The 19,677-nt window shown below is 39.1% G+C and overlaps 1 protein-coding gene across 1 annotated transcript; it reads left to right on the forward strand.

Moving 5' to 3' along the window:
• Positions 1–1,193: 1,193 nt before the first annotated feature.
• On the forward strand, positions 1,194–18,525 carry LOC127530010 (uncharacterized; the record flags this gene model as incomplete). Its single annotated transcript, XM_051935567.1, has 2 exons — positions 1,194–1,218; positions 17,714–18,525. Coding segments are annotated over exons 1-2 (837 nt in total), but the record flags the coding sequence as incomplete, so codon positions are not given.
• Between the last annotated feature and the right edge of the window lie 1,152 nt (positions 18,526–19,677).

Here is a 19,677-nt window from a genome sequence, read left to right on the forward strand (position 1 = left end):
TCATGGGTAAGAGAGCAGATTTAGATCAGCTTATCTTGTAAGGTGCTCATTGGATTTCAAATAATTGAAAAATATCGGGAAGATCAAGAGGGGCGTCACCTAGGAAAAATAAAAATATCATCTGCATATAGAGATATTTTGTGAATGGAGCCATGCACTGAAAACTGGGGTGATTATCTCATGCACTCTCAATAGTTTTTACTTGTTGCACTAACCAAACTCTGTGTACTCCACAACAACTCCTCCACATTATCTCCCAGTAGGCTGGGCCACACAGACTTCATAAACTGCTATTGTTCTCATCATCATGTTTTCATGAAACTTGCCTTTGTACATAAGACTGCCTGTAATGTAACCTCATAGTGAGTAAGGCATTACTACAGGGTTCATTTTAAATTTGAACAGTACGCCTTGGTTGTGCCTCCACCACAATGACTTCTAATCCCAACATATTTTGGTATCCAGCATTTCATTTTAACTTAGATCAAGAACCTTTTTAACACATTCACGTGCAGCTGTCCTGCATCTTTTTAACATGGACATGATGTGTCTATCAGAAATGAATATTTTGAAGAATTAATACACTGAAGTTGTCAACTGTAATATATCAACAATGGGACAATCAAGACCATCATTCTATCAAAAGGACAAATAAAAAAATATATTTTGTATCTTTCTGGCAGAGATCTGAACATGTTGAACATAAATAACCCTAAGAAAAGCAGAGGTTAACAAATTGGGCAAACATCCATAAAAGGGTAATCCAGAAAACACGCTTTACTCAGTAGCATAAAAGTCTTAAAATTAACTTTTTGAATTCTGTTTTTTGTTAATAGTCTTTCCTTCTTAAGTATTATTGCCATCTTTCAGCTTGAAATAAGATGGTTTTTGACATGCATAGCAGAGTCTCCAATTGGGGCAAGAAGTGCAGGCAGGAAGAGGGAATAGTCAACAGGAAAAATGCTGTTATTCCCTGTAAGATGCAGCTGACTAATTACAACATATTTTTCCATCAAAGCAGAAGTGGTTTACAGCCAGGTGGAGATATGGTGAAATTTTGGGGTGCACCGGAGGGGAGGTTGATTATAGCAACATCTTGGAGCTATTAGAGGGCATGTGTGTGGTGTGAGATATGGCCGGCCATTCATCCCGGCCAATACCCCCAGGCTGCCAGATGGAGCCCTCCTTGCAGCATGGAGGTTCCCCGAATGCCAGCAGGTAATCATAGACAGTGGAGTTATATTGCACAGCCCTGCTGGATACCACGGGGACCGCCAGGAGTCGCTGCAGGGAGGCCCAGGGATTTATACTTTCCATATAGCCCGGAAGTATTTCCAAGTCACAGGAACGGAAGAAATGATATACGTCCGGGCTGATGAAGGAAAGGAGTTTTCATTTGACCCGGAAGTGCTGGGTAATCACATGGACTGAGGGCTTAGCAGCACTTCCGGGTCACGGACTATAAAAGGATTGTGGGAGATCCCAGAAGTGGAGCTGAGCTGGGTGGAAGGGTGGCAACGTGTCTGGGAGTGTGGAGGATTATTGTAGTGATTACTATTGTGTATTATAGGAGTATTGTGGAGAGGAAGGTGCTTTGTGCACATATTTGTTCAAATAAATTCAATTATTGGACTTTTACCTGGTGTCTGACATCTGGTCTGAGGGTTCAAGGGAGCGAGAGCGACCTAATCTGTCACAGTGGAAAATGTCCCCGAGAAGACACAGAGAGCAACTTTGGTAGGGGTTTAAGGCTGCCTTCATTCTTTATGTTGTTTGGGTAGGAATCGGGGCCAAGTAGGTGAAAAGAACTTGACAGGAAAGAAAAAGGGGATCAGAAAGGGAAAGAAAACAAAAGGAGTTGATAGGAGTGAACAGTGAGCAAAGTAAGAATGTCCGCAACTGATTGAAGTGTCCACATAATAGTGAGAAACTAAAGCCGGCACAGGAAGACCCAGGCCACATAAGGTTTATTATATCAATTTATTTTGTACTTTATATCGTTTCCATTACTTATCACTTTCCATGAATTTATTTGTTTAATAATTATACTCTTATTAGATATACTTCTTCTATGGTGTTTTTCTGCATTTGTGGACAGCTGTCATTCCCCACCTTCCACAATGTTATTATTGGACACACTGCAACAAAAATGCCACTCTAAATACCAAGTTTGATGCTGAGCACCGAACAACGATATCAACAAAAAATAAATACTATTAATTAACTAAATTAATTTCGGAAGAAAATAATTATCAATGAGAAGTTAAAATAAATTTAATCTACAGATGATTACAACAGCACCTTCAATGTCTTAAAGTCTAATCCTTTAAAATCTCTGTACACTGAGGAAATTCCTAAGGATTGGAAGCTAGTAAATATTATCCCATCATTTAAGAACGGTGACAGGCAGATCCAAGTTACTACTGGAGAGTAAACTTAGCATGCACCACAGTTAAATTGATGGAAGCCATTATTAATTAAAAAAAAACACTGAGCAGCACATGTCTAGAACAAAGGTACTCCATCCATCCATTTTCCAACCTGCTGAATCCGAACACAGGGTCACAGAGTCTGCTGGAGCCAATCCCAGCCAACACAGGGCACAAGGCAGGAACCAATCCCGGGCAGGGTGCCAACCCACCGCTGGACACACACAAACACACCAAGCACACACTAGGGCCAATTTAGAATCGCCAATCCACCTAACCAGCATGTCTTTGGACTGTGAGAGGAAACCCACGCAGACACGGGGAGAACATGCAAACTCCACACAGGGAGGACCCGGGAAGCGAACCCAGGTCCCCAGGTCTCCCAACTGCGAGGCAGCAGCGCTACCCACTATGCCACCGTGCTGCCCAGATGTACTTTATTAGGAAATATTCAACGTGGGTTCACATGGAGGAGGTTGTGTTTCACTCATACATCTTGCCTGAAGAAGGGGCCTGAGTTGCCTCAAAAGCTTGCATATTGTAATCTTTCTAGTTAGCCAATAAAAGGTGTCATTTTGCTTGGCTTTTCTCTACATTCATAATGGCTAACACGGTACAACACCCTAGTACTACTCATATGTTGTAATTCTAAGAGGATGCAACAATAGTGTAAGGTAAGCAGAGGTGCATATATTTATTATACCTTAATTTCAGAAGGTTTTGTATAAGATCCCTTACAAGAGGCCGGGCGTAGACCTAAAAAAAACCAAAAACAAGTGAGAATTCAGGATGCAGTGTGTAGGTGGGTGCAAAATGCTGTAGACTCAAACACATGAAGCAAAGGGTTATATTGAGAGGAAACTTTTTCAGAATTATAGTAGGCAATATTAACAGTGGTGTCTCTCAGGTTTCAGTGCTGGGGCCGCTGCTCAGTTCAACATATAAAAACGATTTTGACAAGAGTATAATTAATAAGCTGGTCAAGTTTGCAGATGATACCAAACTAGGTAGAAGGACAGTGTCAGACATGCACACACTTGTGAGACAAAGTTCTTGCTTAACAAATGGTAATTCCACACCAAGTTGAGGGTTGGTGTTGTCATTTATTCCTGTCCTTTCACTGCAGATCAGTAGACTGTTGATGTCAACAACAATAACATAATTTCCAAAGATACATGGGATAAATTACCGAGTAGTGCAGTGGACGTAAGAGACCTTAAGATCTCGACTTGATATTGTCCTAGACAATCTAGATGAAAAGGACGAACAAGTTTGTTCGGCCAAATGGCCTTTCTCATCACAATTTTTCTAATGTTCAAAAATCCCAGACTTTTAAAGCAGTGGTGGTCAGTTCTGTCAGGGTATTCTCATAGCTCATCATTCTGCAGCTTCATAACCCAGGAATCTGATTCTAACAAACCGGAACATCATGATATATTATTACTTAGAAATCTGATCACGTCTAAACTTTACTACAATAGAATCCGATCAAGTGAGATTTTGTTAGTTTACAGTGTGATGGAAACAGTCTGTAATTCTTGAAATTATCAAAATCCAATGGTTTAATTCAGGGATGTTGAACTCCAGTTATGGAGGGCCGCATTGGCTGCAGGTTTTCATTCTAACCATCTTCTTAATTAGTGACCAGTTTTTGCTGCTAATTAAATTCTTTTTCCTTAGTTTTAATTAAGTTGACTCAGGCCCCTTAATTGTTTCTTTTTCCTTAATTAGCAGCCAAACAATAATGAGACACAAACAAAACCGCCACATGATCAGTTCACCTGCGCCCATCACAAAACATCTAAATATAAAGAAAAGTGACGGTCTCAGTAAGGTTGATCTCTCAGGTGACTAAAACATTTTGACAATGTTCTTAGAAAAAACAGAAGATCAACGGTTTTGGAAATGTCTGCTGTGGTAGAATAATAGCAGCAACAAGCCATGGAATTAAATATTGGGTTTAATTAACTGAAAGAATCCGCTTCTCATTAAGAAACTGGTTGGAGTGAAATTGGTTGGAATTTGAAGCCCCTGTTTAGCTAGTCAACCATCGGCTCGTTTCACGTCTCATTTCTGTTTGGCTATCACTTAATGAAGAAAAGAATCAATTCAGACTGATTCCTTAAAGGCAAGGCTATTAACATGAAGGAAAAAGAAGTTAATAAGCAATGAAAACTGGTCACCGATTAGGAAAAGGGTTAGCCAATAAGGACCTCCAGGCCATGAGTTTGACACCCCTGGTTTAATCACATGGTGGTACATTTTTTATAGTGGTTAGAACTGCTACCTCACCTCTATAGGAAATGGAGATTGAATTCCAGTCCAGCCACTAATGCCGCAGAACCTTATCAGCATAGATATTTCTCCAAGCACTCCAATGTGCCATCCACATCCCAGAGATGTGCATGTTAGAATAACTGAACACCCACCATTGGTATTGTTTAGTGAATTTTGTTTCTATGTTGTAATATGCCCTGTGATCCTATAACTGGACTAAGTGGGCTTCAATATGGATAGTTGTCAAATGTTGATATCAGTAGCTTTATGGTTTTGAAGAGTACTTTTAATTACTCATTGCCATGTCACTTTATAATCTAAAAAGCTGATGCAGTCACAGCTGAACATTATCTTCTTGGAGTTTTATCCAGTATAATCTTCATAATCATCAGAAAACCCAAGTATTCTGCCACTTCATCATGTATCAGTCTGATCTTGTCTGCTCTTTGCATCATATTATCCATGATAAGAGGGGCACTTATTGTAGCCCTCCACACACCAAACAATCATAAGCAGACAAAATACATACTCTGTATAACATAATAGTCTCAAACCTGCTTATTATGGTCACAAGAGTTTAGAGACTATCCTAGTGGCTTCAAACACAGATTAGGAACTCAATGTTTAGTACATAATATTTGCTAGAAGCAAGTCAAGAAATCACCAAATCTCCAACCTTTCTGTCCTGCCTAAAATTTACAAAAGGCAGACAGCAAAGCAGCCCATAGAAGAATCCTTAAAAAATTAGCATTAAACCGACCCAATTAATTTGTCTTATGCCAACTTACAAAGGCTATCTGTTCACAGTGTGTGGAAATATGCAGGTGAGTGTTTGCCGGGGAATGCATGCCGGAGTGACATAGAAACAGCTATGCTGAACAGAGATACATTTCAGATTAGAAAAGGAAAAAAAGACAGCAGGTGCAGCGACACGGACAGCTAAGAAAGATGATGACTCCTGTGAGGAAGCAGGGACTTGATCAGGTGCCTCCCAAGGCCTACAGTGAGACTTAGTTTATAAAGACTATGGTGTTTCCTGAGGCCACATGCACAAAAAACCTAATAAACATTAATTCTAAGAGTCAATATCTGCTGCCATTGTCTGTCAGTGCTTTTACATGCACACACATAATTGGGTTAAGGTGAATAACCATATTAAGCCAAAAACCAAATTTCCCAATAATCCACATTTACATGCAGTAGTCTTCTGGAGTTTTCATTTGGCAAAATGCTCCAACATTATTAATCTGCACAAAGAAGAGTTAAATGTCATAATCAGCCACTGTGAATCACAAAATAAGTATGACGTATGTGATCATTTTCTTGGGTTTTATAGTTATGTTTATTTAAATTTATTCTTTATTTATAGAACCCAGTACATGTGCTTCTTGCTTTACACCAAGTGCTGTTGGAATAATAATAACATGCATATTTTTACTTCAATAAAATAAGTATTGAGTTAGGTTACTCAGTGCTTTAAAAAGTAACCAGACCACTTAATGCATGGCATTTTTAACACATTACTTTACTGCTCTGATGATTGTGTTGCTGTGTTTAGCACTGTACATTCAGCTCATCAACACAAATTTAGCTATTTTTGAAATACTGAGACTAAATACTAAGATTACTTCAGCGGGAAAAGGAATAAAGCGATCGCCTGAACATTTCTCTCTGGAAATGTATTTTGTGGATGCTTCTACTCCACAGCTACTGAAAGCGTCTGTGAATAAAATACATGCGCGGGCTGACAGTACAACGAACATGTGCAGACTACAAAATCCTGAATAATAACCCAATTAAGGGTTTACATGGCCACATAATTGGATTACTTACTGAGAAATCTACCCTCCGTTAATCAGTTTTCTCAGAGGCCAAAAACCCGATTTCTGTAATCGGAATATGGGTTTACATGACATTTTAGAAGTCAGGTTTCTGTGAATAACTGGATTATTGAGGGGAATGTAAACACATTGTGTGTGTCAGTGTGATCTACTCCTCCACAACTCTGGGGGGAAACATAATGCAGCCTGTGTACAATAAATTGGGCATGCAGAAGCCAAATGCATACATTCAGCATTGAGATAACTGTTCAGTATGCCGGGAGGAACAGGCAGTTAATGAATAACATACTGAAATAAACTAAACTAAGTTTGTCTTCAAATCTACTTTTTAGGCAATAAAGAGTTATTAATAATCTCCATATATGTAATGCACTATTTACAAAAGGTACACAGTCAAATACCCCACACATTTTTTTTTACTTAAGGTCCTGAGCAATATAGATCATATCAAATCAGCTTTATTAAAGAATTAATAAATCATATGTAGTTCAAAAGTTAAAATAAACATGCTACTTGAATAAATAAATCTTGAAGTGTGTTTTGTAAAGCATAATGTTTTTTTATATATAAATAGATAATTATATTGTATAATAGTAGATAGATAGATAGATAGATAGATAGATAGATAGATAGATAGATAGATAGATAGATAGATAGATAGATACTTTATTAATCCCAAGGGGAAATTCACAAGTAAGTAAATAGTTAGTAAGTAGTGCTCAGAGAGTAATGTCATCAGTACTTTTTGCTCACACCATGATAGTCTATAGAAGGAACACTGGTCAACTCCTGCCATGTACCCACACTTGCCAATTAACCCAACCTGCATGTCTTTGGAGATGTGAGAGGAAAACAAGAGACACAAAAATATAACTCACACAAAACTCAAGGGAAGATGAACTCAAGACAATACAACGTGAATGCAAACAAAAGTAATAAATAAATAAAATAACATTCTAACAGCCTACAGGCTTTGAAACCCCAGCCTGTACAGGTAGGTGATTTGCCCACATTTCTCTTCACCAACAACTTTATTCCTAATTCTCACAAATGGCCAAGTCTCGAATGCAGCAATCCAGCTGCCTATTCAATTAAAGGGACAACACAGTCCCCATGACTCCCTCCTTGGACTGTGTGCCCTCTAGCACGCAGGAAGTGTTGTCTCCTTGGGTATCTCTTTTGTTTAAACAGCTGGGTTGCCTGCCACCCAGTTCCATGGGAGAAGACTGTCCTTTTACTGATGCCCCTTTCTTATGCCATTGTGTGGGATGCAGCACATATTTCAGGCTTACCGCCTACTTTCCTGTCCCTACACTCTCATATTGCCTCTCCTGCTGTACGTGTAATGCACTCTCACTGCGGCTTGGAGGCTTCCTGTGGATGTTCCTCGTTATGTGCCATCTTTTAAGTCCCATCACTTACCAAAATCTTGCCACCTCCTCATACAGTATGATTATTTTATTTAGAAGCCTGGTCAGAATTCTGCATTTTTATCTTTATCAGACAACAGACTAATTCATACAATCATCATCATCTTGTAGTTTAATCAGATTGGTTTCTGATTCTATTTAATATTAACATCCAGAAGACGTGTGATCTCTTTGTCCGATTCTGCTAGACCTGAACATTTAGGCCTTTACAACTTTGATGTCTGAGCGGTTAGACTTCAGTGTCAAATGTTATGAACAAGATGGAGGCATTATTATCTTGCATTCTCAGTGGGTCAGATCTCAATTTCCAATGCAACTAAAACTTGGTAGAATGATCCTCTCAGGTCACAAATTATGTAACATTTTGACTTTGAAGTCTGATTCTTTCATGTGTGATTGTTCTCATTTTTTTAATTCTGATTCTGTCTTAAGTGAACAGTCTAAAATAATTTCAACCTGGTATTCTTGGTATCCTCTTAATTATCTTAGCTTACAACCTAGTCACAGCTCACATTTTTGTAATATTTCCATGGCATGGGAAATCTCATTATTCTGCAACTGTGCTATATATGATTAGGATCTGGGCAGCTACCAGCACGTAGTAGATTTATAGTGTAGGAGTCTTCCTTGTCAGATTTTTATATCAGTCAGCTTTATCACATTGCGCACAAATCCTAGAAGCTATTAGCAATTCTTATCTTGTAGTATAATCTCAAGAGATTTCAAAGATGTAGTATTTTAGTGACCGATCTAGCCTACATTTATCTTTCAACGGATCTTGTTAGTCCAATAAAGACAGACCTTAAGCATGCTGGAAGTTAATTCTGTAAGCCTAGAGCATGCAGCAGCTTTATCAACCACAAGTCTGATTCCATTAGATTAAATCTTTTAATTTTATGTTTGATCTAAATATGTAGTAACTGTGCTATCTTGGATTTTGCACCATTAACACCAGATCATATTACATCTTAAAATCCTGCAGCTATGACATTTTGAAGTCTGACACCTTTGTGTCTCACTATCTGGCTGTTTAACAACCTGGATTTTTGTTGCTGTCTGACCCAGGTTTTATTTTTGATTCTATCATCTGCAAGTGTTATTAAACTAAATATTCATCATCCTGTGGTCTAATCGTTTCAGTCCACTATACCTAGCAGTTTTATCATGTACGAGTTTTTCTTTTTGGGCCTTTATATCTTACACCTTTTTCAGATTACAGTCTAAACATCACATCTTATAAAATGAAGTTGTTTTTATGAGACAGGTGTCCGATGTCTAATTTTGACCAAGGTTAATTCTTGCCAGTGCTGCATGGTTAGACTCCAGTCTCCTACAACCCTGAACTACAGTAGATGAAGTAGGCTTGTAAACAACATATTATGTATGACCTTGGGTTGATTCTGTGTGATGTGAGCATCCAGAAGTTCCACAACAAAGGTCATGGATCTCAGCAAATTTCAGCAACCTCACTAACATACTGGAGTATAACCCTGTCCACTGTCAGATCCTTCAGGTTTCTCATGTAGTAAACCTTGTATCTTTGGGTACATCACATTAAATGTCTTGCCTATGCTCAAGCATTTCAGAGGATTTAGACAAAGGTGAAATTTTGTCAGTTGAGAAGAAAAGAAAGCTACTTCAGGCTGCCTAAAAACTTCCTCAGTAGAGTAGTAACGTCTCAATGAAGATGAAGAGCATGTTAAAACAAGCTCAGAACGAGAATGAAATCTCAAAAGCAGAATGCCAAAGCAAGGACACTGCTGTGAAAGAAGAAAGAAAAATATTTTTAGTAGAAATGATGTTTCCTTAAAACGGATGAGTGCGGTTGAGTAAGCACACTGGCAAAGGTTGCCAGCACTTGTGTAGAAAAAAGGCTCTTTTTTTTTTTTGGTAATAGTAAGAAGTACTATTAGAAAAAAAACGTGTAGTAACACAAGCTTTAAAATATTAGCTGTATTAGTATTAGACACTCCTATAGTGCAGTGTTCAGCTTCCTTTAATGTGCTATACTTCCTGCTAGAAAATCTACACATTATAGGGCCTTTCATAAAGAACATTGCAAAATAAGACTTCATAATGTCATCAACGGATATTTACAAATATAGGAATCACACAAAAGGAAAAAGTTAGATGAAAATGCAGTAAAAATGGCAAACCAACAGTAGCATATCTTCAAAGAAAAAGACAGACATCGATGACTAAATGGTCACTGATTACGGGGCTACAAAGTCAAGGGGAACATTTTGGGAACAAATAGTTTCTGGAGAGTGTTATCTTTGAATGTCAGCTTTGAGAAACACACTAAAACAGACTGCAGTCCAAGAAACAAATCCTCAAGGGCTAAAGGGATCTTTTCACTTAAATTTGAACTGATTCAAAATTGGATAAAGACTGTGCTCTGTTGTAGCCTTTCAGTTACTTTTCTATTCAACAAACAGGTCACGCATATCATGAAGAAGGAGACGTAGTGGAAAGTTTGTTAGTGCTACTGCTACAGCGATCCCGTTTTTTGGTTTGAAAAACCAAACCTGTTCATTGCCTATATGGAGTTTACATCCTCATGTCTGTGTGGGTTTTGTTCCCATATCTCCAAAGATATCAGGTTGATTAATAATTGTAATTTGTCAGTGTACTTAGGACTGTTTTCCACCAAGACTTTGATTTAGATTAAGTGAGTTGGAAAATGTTATGTCAAGAAGAACCAAAGAAGAAGATTGAAGTAAAGAGTGTAGCGGTGCTACATAATTTTTGTCATTTATTTCCTCTGCTTATTGTTGTTGTTAGTTGTTATCCATTTATATATTTGCAGATTGTTTTGTGTAAAAAAGTAGCCACCTACTGAGAAATAATGGGAAAGACAACGATTGACAGCTGCTGACCCTTTGAGGTGGGACATCCTTTTTCAGAGAAACATTTGCAGATCATTTATACAATACATATTTAGAACTCACTTCAGCCTCTCTCACTCTGTCTTTAATACTCCAACATCCACGACTACTTCAGTTTCTATCAGTGCCAAAGAATAACCAGTGACTACTTCACCAAATTACAAATTCTACAGAAGGGCAGCTTTTACACTTCATACCCAGAAATTGTTTTCATTTAGCTCAGTCATTTTTTTTCATTCATTATTCTTTAAGGATTTAGGAAGACATTTGTCGTCATTTTAGCATTTCTTTCTGTGATTGTTTTCAACCTGTACTTTGTCTGGGTTTAGTTTATGGTGATTTTTTAAATATATTTTATACAGTGATAATTTAGTAGGGTTACAAGGGAGAGTAGTTATGTTGAGTGAAAATCTAATCACCTTTTTGAAAATATATAAATTTTTCATCTTTACATTTTGTTAGTAACTATTTTTATATCACTGACTGGAGAAACTAATGTCTGAAAACTTAGTTCAAATCAGACAGTGTATGATATTGACTTGGCCTTGTCCAAGCTTTTTTGCCACAAGCATAGGCAAGCCAAGGCATTTCAAATCAGTTGCTGGTATAAGAAAATTATCAATCTATACTAATTAATAAAAGGCAAAGCCCTCACTGACTCACTGACTGACTGACTCATCACTAATTCTGCAACTTCCCGTGTAGGTGGAAGGCTGAAATTTGGCAGGCTGATTCCTTACAGCTTACTTACAAAAGTTAGGCAGGTTTCATTTCAAAATTCAACGCGTAATGGTCATAACTGGAACCTCTTTTTTCACCATATACTGTAATGGACGGCAGCTCGATGGCCGTGGGAGGAGGAGTTGAGTGTCACGTCATCACGCCTCCCACATAATCACGTGACAAGACTGTGAACGCAGTAGGGACAAATGAAGGAGGAGGAAGAACAAAAAATTCATTAAACAATTGAGAAGGGAGCAAAACAATAAGAAACGAGCGAGTGAAGCATACAAGCATGTTCATAAGGGAAACAAAGCACGGTGTAAAACGTAAGTTTAAATTAAGTTTATAGAAACGCTCCCGCTGCGGATTGCAATAACATATTCGCGAGATAAAAGTTTAATAAGAAGACACGAGGTATAAACGAACCACACGCCGTAGCGCAACGTTAGGGGCAACAGTTTCAACCATTCTATGATCTGATTCTCGCAACTGAAAGACGGCACATGGCGGATGTTAGCCGACTTGCTGACCGCAACGTCAGGGGCTTCAACTCTGGCGCTGACGATAGAGATTCGATTCCCGAGAGGGGATGCAGGGAGTGTGTATGTCTGATGAGCCCAGAATTAGGGAGAAACACGTGTCGCATACTCTTTGCATTATTTGAAAGTTAACTATTAAAACCATTCTATGATCAGCTTCTGGGAACAGAAAGAGGGCACGTGGCAGATGTAAGGCGACTTCCTGACTAACCACAATCGTAACCTGGCAGGTAACCATCCATACAGTCAGATTGTGATTCAGAAAACGAATGCCATGAATGTAATTACCACGATCTACATACTGTCAAATAAACGAAACACACGCCGTAGCGCGACAGCTGTGAAAAGCGAGGTTCACAAAAAAACAGATCCTTAACAAATTGTTATTGGTATATTTTCTATCCGTTTAAAAAGGTTTTATTTTCTTCTTAAAAAATTAAAAGCAGTACTTCGCCGCAACGAAGCGCGAGAATTTGGCTATATATATCTGCTTCTCACAATTAAAAGAGGGCACGTGGCGGATTTTAGACGACTTCATGACCAAACATAAGTGTTACCTGCCAGGCAGGGTTACCACTTTTAATACAAAAAAATAAGGGACGCATACTGCAGCGGGTGCCACATCCCAGCGCCAACACTTTGCAGACTCTACTTAAAAGACCCGCCCTCCTCACTGGACAGTTAAAAAGACCAATCAAACTAACGATGACATCAAGTATTACCCAATCAAAAGTAGGAAAGGAGGCATCTTCATAAAATGCGTGTGGGATGATTTGCATGACACGCTGCTTTAAAAAAAATACGGGACAAATCCCGTCCCATATTGATTCAAAACGGGACGCGCAATTTCATTCTCAAATATGGGACGATTCCGTATTTTAAAGGACGGGTGGCAACCCTACAGTGCCAGGTAACCACCCATACAATCAGATTGTGATTCAGACTAGGAATGCAATGAATGTAATTACCCCAATCTACATGCAAGGCGAAAGTCTTGCAACATTCAAAGATGATGGTTTGGGATAAGTACACCATAGAACATAAAAGAGCTTATGAAGCTTTGAACCGAAAAAAGCAAGATCTCAGAGATCGTAAAAAAAAAATAGGAGGTAATGTCGTTTTACTCGCCGTAGATTTTAGTCAAACATTACCAGTTATTTCACGAGGGAGACCAGCAGATGAACTCAACGCGAGTTTAAAATCCATGCTTCTCCCACGCTCGGTTATATGTCGCATGTTCTCGGGTTGGTGCACCAAAAAATGTATACATTTAAGCATGTAATGGGCAAACAAAAAATGAGGTATACCCGAAGGCACTGCAGTAGTACTTAATGTAACTTTACTTCTTAAATGTTAATGTTTTACTGTTTAATAATTTATACGCTTCTTATATGTTGTTCAAATTCTTTTATCGAAATACCAGTGACAGCGCAATGCACGATAACATGGAGTGAATACACCATACGCATCCGCCCACGGCCGCCCTGGTGTGCGCAGATAGGAGTTGATTCTACAATAAAATAAAATAAAGATAAAAAGAGTAATACAATCATCACCCATAAAGCGGATAGTAGACGTGACGTACTATATGTGTACCACATTTCAAGTGTATAGGTGCAACGGTTTGCGAGCTACAGGTGATTTAAAATCCTGGACAGACAAACGAATAGCCACGGTAGCAAATTACAGAAGAAGATTTTACTATTTAATAATTTATATTTATATGAAATGTGCTTCTTATATATTACTTCATATTCTCATATGATAATGATGTTAATGTTGTTTATATTGATTTCTATGTTATTGAAACTTCATGTATGTGTGTATATGTATGTATATATATATATATATATATATATATATATATATATATAATAATAAAAGGCAAAGCCCTCACTGACTGATTCACTCACTCACTGACTGACTGACTGACTCATCACTAATTCTCCAACTTCCCGTGTAGGTGGAAGGCTGAAATTTGGCAGGCTCATTCCTTACAGCTTACGTACAAAAGTTAGGCAGGTTTCATTTCGAAATTCAAAGCGTAACAGTCATAACTGGAACCTTTTTCTTATACTGTATACGGCCATAGCAGGCGGTTGCGTCTTGCATCATCACGCCTCCCTGCGGCTGCTGCGGAAATCACCACGCCCCTCACGTAATTGACTGCCTGCCCATATAAAGCCGTTCTTCGCTGCGGTGTGTGAATTCCTTTCCTTGCTTCGCCAAGGAGGCATTCTTTTCAAAGCTTATCCACAGTTTTATAAACGAACGAGATATAAAGCCGTCCTTTATCCTTGCTTCGACAAGGAAGCTAAGGTGCTCTGCAGTTTTTTTGTGAAGCGGTCTTTACACATCTTTTTCGCTGTGTTATAAACGAGCGAGATATAAGGCCGTCCTTTTTCCTTGCTTCGCCAAGGAAGCTAAGGTGCTCTGCAGTTTTTTTGTGAAGCGGTCTTTACACATCTTTTTCGCTGTGTTATAAACGAGCGAGATATAAGGCCGTCCTTTTTCCTTGCTTCGCTAAGGAACATAAGGCGCTCTGCAGTTCGCCAAGGAGGCATTCTTTTCAAAGCTTATCCACAGTTTTATAAACGAACGAGATATAAAGCCGTCCTTTTTCCTTGCTTCGCCAAGGAAGCTAAGGTGCTCTGCAGTTTTTTTGTGAAGCGGTCTTTACACATCTTTTTCGCTGTGTTATAAACGAACGGCATATAAGGCACATTTCATCCGCGGCTTCTCTGCTTTTGTTTTCTTCGTTTATACAGTATATTTGAATCCCTTTCTTTGCCTGACTGCCTGCCGATATAAGGCGCTCCGCAGTTTATAAAGCACATTTAATCCACGGGTTCGCCGCTGTTTTATTGTTCATTTGTTAAGATTGTTATAGTTATTGTGTAGATATTTTACACTTACTTTAGTGTTCAGGTACCCATTTTATTTATTTAATCCGCGACTTCTCTGCTGCTGTTTTCTTCGTTTATATATTTGAATCCCTTTCTTTGCCTGACTGCCTGCCCATATAAGCCGCTGCGCAGTTTATAAGGCACATTTAATCCACGAGTTCTCCGCTGTTTTATTGTTCATTTCTTAACATTGTTGTAGTTATTGTGTAGATATTTTACACTTACTTTAGTGTTCAGATACCCATTTTCTTTATTTAATCCGCGACTTCTCTGCTGCTGTTTTCTTCGTTTATATATTTGAATCCCTTTCTTTTCCTGACTGCCTACCCATATAAGGCGCTGCGCAATTTATAAGGCACATTTAATCCACGGATTCTCCGTTGTTTTATTGTTCATTTGTTAAGATTGTTATAGTTATTGTATAGATATTTTACACTTACTTTAGTGTTCAGGTACCCATTTTCTTTATTTAATCCGCGACTTCTCTGCTGTTGATCAAGTACCCATTCCCTTTATTCTTGCAACTCTACCCCTATTAAAATGTCTATCGAGGTGATCACCATCAATGAAAGAAGTATCACTTACCGAGTGGTGTGTATGCCCGGAGATGGCGCCTGCCTTTTCCATTCTCTGTGTTACATATTGCACGGACATATCAGGCTCACTTTTGATATCCGCAGGGACATTGTGTCTTATGTATTAAATCACTGGGACAGGTTCAAAGTGTGGACTGATAATGGTACAGGAGATAATTATACTACACAGGAGCACTATAAGACTGAAATGCTTAAGCCCTTCACCTATGGTTCTGCATGTGAGTTGATGGCTGCCGCTGAATTGTTTGGTTGTCGCTTTCAAGTATACCGAAATGGCCAAATATTTTACACCTTTGGAGAACCGTCAATGCCTCTTAAACATCTTAGATTCACAGGTGACGATTTGAGTAGTGGACACTTTGATGTTTATGAATATTTCAACTCTCAAAACATGGATGCGAAGTTATTGATGAAGCCAGTTGTATGCTTATATCGATTGACACATACCGAATGTCAGTTCAACACAAATCCAGCTCGAGCCGATTATGACAGCAGCAATCCAAGCTGTGAGAACACAGTAAAAAGGAGGCGTATCAGACATCGTGGTAGATTTTCTGATGCAGCTAGACGGAAGCAACTTCGTGCAGCTGCCGCCAAATACTTGCACAAAAATCCACAACTTAATAAACACGCTGTGGCTAAATACTCAGAAGCAAATCCACAAGTTCATAGGGACGCTGTGGCTAAATACTCGCAAGCAAATTCACAAGTTCATAGGGACGCTGTGGCTAAATACTCGCAAGCACATCCACAAGTTCATAGGGACGCTGTGGCTAAATACTCGCAGGCACATCCACAAGTTAATAGGGACGCTGTGGCTAAATACTCACAGGCACATCCACAAGTTAATAGGGACGCTGTGGCTAAATACTCGCAAGCAAATCCACAAGTTAATAGGGACGCTGTAGCTAAATACTCGCAAGCAAATCCACAAGTTCATAGGGACGCTGTGGCTAAATACTCGCAAGCAAATCCACAAGTTCATAGAGATGCTGTCGCTAAATACACGGAGGCAAATCCACAAGTTAATAGAGCTTCTGTTTCTAGATACGATCCCAATAATGAAAAGCGGCTCATACGAAAACAACAGGTTTGGATCAAAAAAGCCAATTGTGGATTTGCGTATGACCCAAACATACATTATGAGTCTGACAAAACAGTACACATTGGATCCATTGATGTTCACTGTGACTATTGTCAAGCTCAGAAGTGGAAATGCGAGTCTCCTGGTTTGTGCTGTAACGGTGGTAAAGTCTCTTTCACTCCTTTACGTAAGCTTCCTGACCTTCTTGAGAGCCTGCTAAATGGCGAACATCCTCAAAGTGAGCATTTCTTGAACAATATTCGAAAGTACAACAGCGCATTTCAAATGACGTCATTTGGTGCTAAACAAATCGTTGAGGGAAATTTTATGCCTTCATTTAAACTTCAGGGACAAGTGTATCACTTGATTGGCAGTCTTTTACCTATGCCGAGTGAGGAACACAAATTTTTACAAATTTATTTTGTCGGGGATGATGAAAAGGAAGCACAAATCCGCTGCACTAATTTTTCTGGACTTAACATACCCCTGGTCAAGCAATTACAAAAAATGCTCCATGACTGTAACACTTACATCCAGGACTTCCACTCCACAATGGACAGTACTTCAGATGATGACAAACACTTCAAAGTTGTCATTCACGCAGACAAAAAACCATTGCATGCACACAAAGGCAGATTTAATAAACTCACAGTTCATCAAGTTGGTGTTGTCATCGTTGGGCAAACGTTCAACAGTAGAGATATTGTCTTGAAAACCAGAGACAATAAACTACAACTCATTAAGGAAACCCACAGATCCTATGATGCACTTCAATATCCTCTCATGTTCTGCTATGGTGAAGACGGCTATTCTGTGTCTATACCTCAAGTTCATGCTACCAGTAAGTTACCTATGAACAAAGCCGTCTCTGCAGCAAACTTCTATTCATACCGCCTTATGATCAGACAACATCATGATAATTCTATCCTTTTCTTCCGAACTTTATTAAATCAGTTTTTAGTTGATATGTATGCAAAAATTGAATCCGAACGACTAAATTATATCAGACTAAATCAGAAAAAACTACGAGCTGAAAATTACGTTCACTTAAAAGATGCTATTGACAAAAACGACACTGATTTAATAGAACTTGGTCAAGCTGTGATATTACCATCTTCCTTCACTGGAGAACCTCGCTATATGCACGAGCATACACAAGACGCAATGATATACGTACGTCATTATGGCCGCCCTGACTTATTCATCACATTTACTTGCAATCCTAAATGGCCTGAGATCACTGAAATTCTCCTTCCACATCAAAAACCTCACGATCGCCATGACCTTATCAGTCGTGTACTTCATCTCAAGATTCGCAAAATCATAGACTTGCTCACGAAGAGTAACATTTTTGGCTGTACAAATTGCTACATGTACACCATAGAGTGGCAAAAGCAAGGTATTCCCCATGCACACATTCTATTGTGGCTAAAAGATAGGATTAAACCAGCTCTCATCGATGAAGTCATCCGTGCGGAAATTCCTGATCCACAGACTGACCATGCCCTACACAAAATAGTAAAATCCACCATGATTCACGGCCCATGTGGACCTCATAATATCAACTCACCCTGCATGATCAACAGAATATGCACTAAGAAGTACCCGCGTCCGTTCATCTCAGAAACTCAGACCGGAGAAGATGGTTACCCTCAGTACCGCCGGCGCGCACCTGCTGATGGAGGTCATACAATTAACATCAAAGGAGTAGATATCGACAACAGATGGGTGGTCCCTTATAGTCCTGTGCTGTCCCGCTTCTTCAATGCTCACATCAATGTCGAATTTTGCAAATCAGTAAAATCAATCAAATACATCTGCAAGTGTGTTAACAAGGGAAGTGACCAGGCAGTATTTACAATACAAAATGAAAATGACGAAGTATCTCGATACAAAGCTGGTCGTTACATTAGTAGCTCTAAAGCAGCCTGGCGCATTTTCTGTTTTCCCATTCACGAACGTTACCCTCCGGTCGTTCATCTTGCTGTGCATCTTGACAACGGACAAAGAATTTATTTCACAGAAGCCAACGTTGCCGATAAAGTACACAATCCACCACAAACCACCCTTTAAGCATTCTTTGACCTTTGTAAACACGATGATTTTGCAAAACAACTTCATTATAATGAAATTCCATCATATTATGTGTGGGCAAACAACATGTTTCGTCGAAGAAAACAAGGCAACCCTGTATCAGGACATTCGGGAGTGAAAAAGCATAATGTGCTGGAACGGGTCTACACTGTACACCCGAATAACTCTGAATGCTACCATCTTCGACTGCTGCTCAACAAAATCACAGGTCCCACATCTTTCAAATCTCTCAGAACAGTTGATGGTGTCCTACATCCGACCTATAAGTCAGCCTGCAGGGCACTCGGTTTATTACATGACGATATCAACTGGGACGAGACTCTATAGGAAGCTGCTCTGTCTCGCTCACCTCAAAAGATCCGTGAACTGTTTGCTGTCATGTTGGTGTTCTGCCAAATGGAAAACCCCTTAAACCTATGGGAAAAACATAAAGACAGCATAGCAGATGATATTAGGAGACAGACTGAAAAAGATCATATACGAACAGAAGTCCACCAGTGGTTAAATTTGATCTATAACAACTGTCTACAGTTGCTTGAAAACTACGTAATTGGTATTGGAGGTCAATCTCTTCATCATTACGGTTTGCCTTCACCTTTAACAGAACTGGTACAACTTACGTCAAATCCTGAGTACTTGAAAGAGACATCTTACAACACCTCGCAATTGGCCAATATAGTCACAAATAACGAGCGTTTGCTAAATAGTGACCAAAAGTCAGTTTATGACCAAATCATGAGCAGCGTTGCGTCAGCCACTGGCACGGTATTTTTCCTTGATGCTCCAGGAGGAACTGGTAAGACATTCCTAATAAACCTTCTCCTTGCAAAAATCCAAGCAAAACGTAACATTGCCATAGCTGTGGCTTCT

Source organism: Erpetoichthys calabaricus, chromosome 13, assembly GCF_900747795.2.
Source record: "Erpetoichthys calabaricus chromosome 13, fErpCal1.3, whole genome shotgun sequence".
Taxonomy (NCBI): domain Eukaryota; kingdom Metazoa; phylum Chordata; class Cladistia; order Polypteriformes; family Polypteridae; genus Erpetoichthys; species Erpetoichthys calabaricus.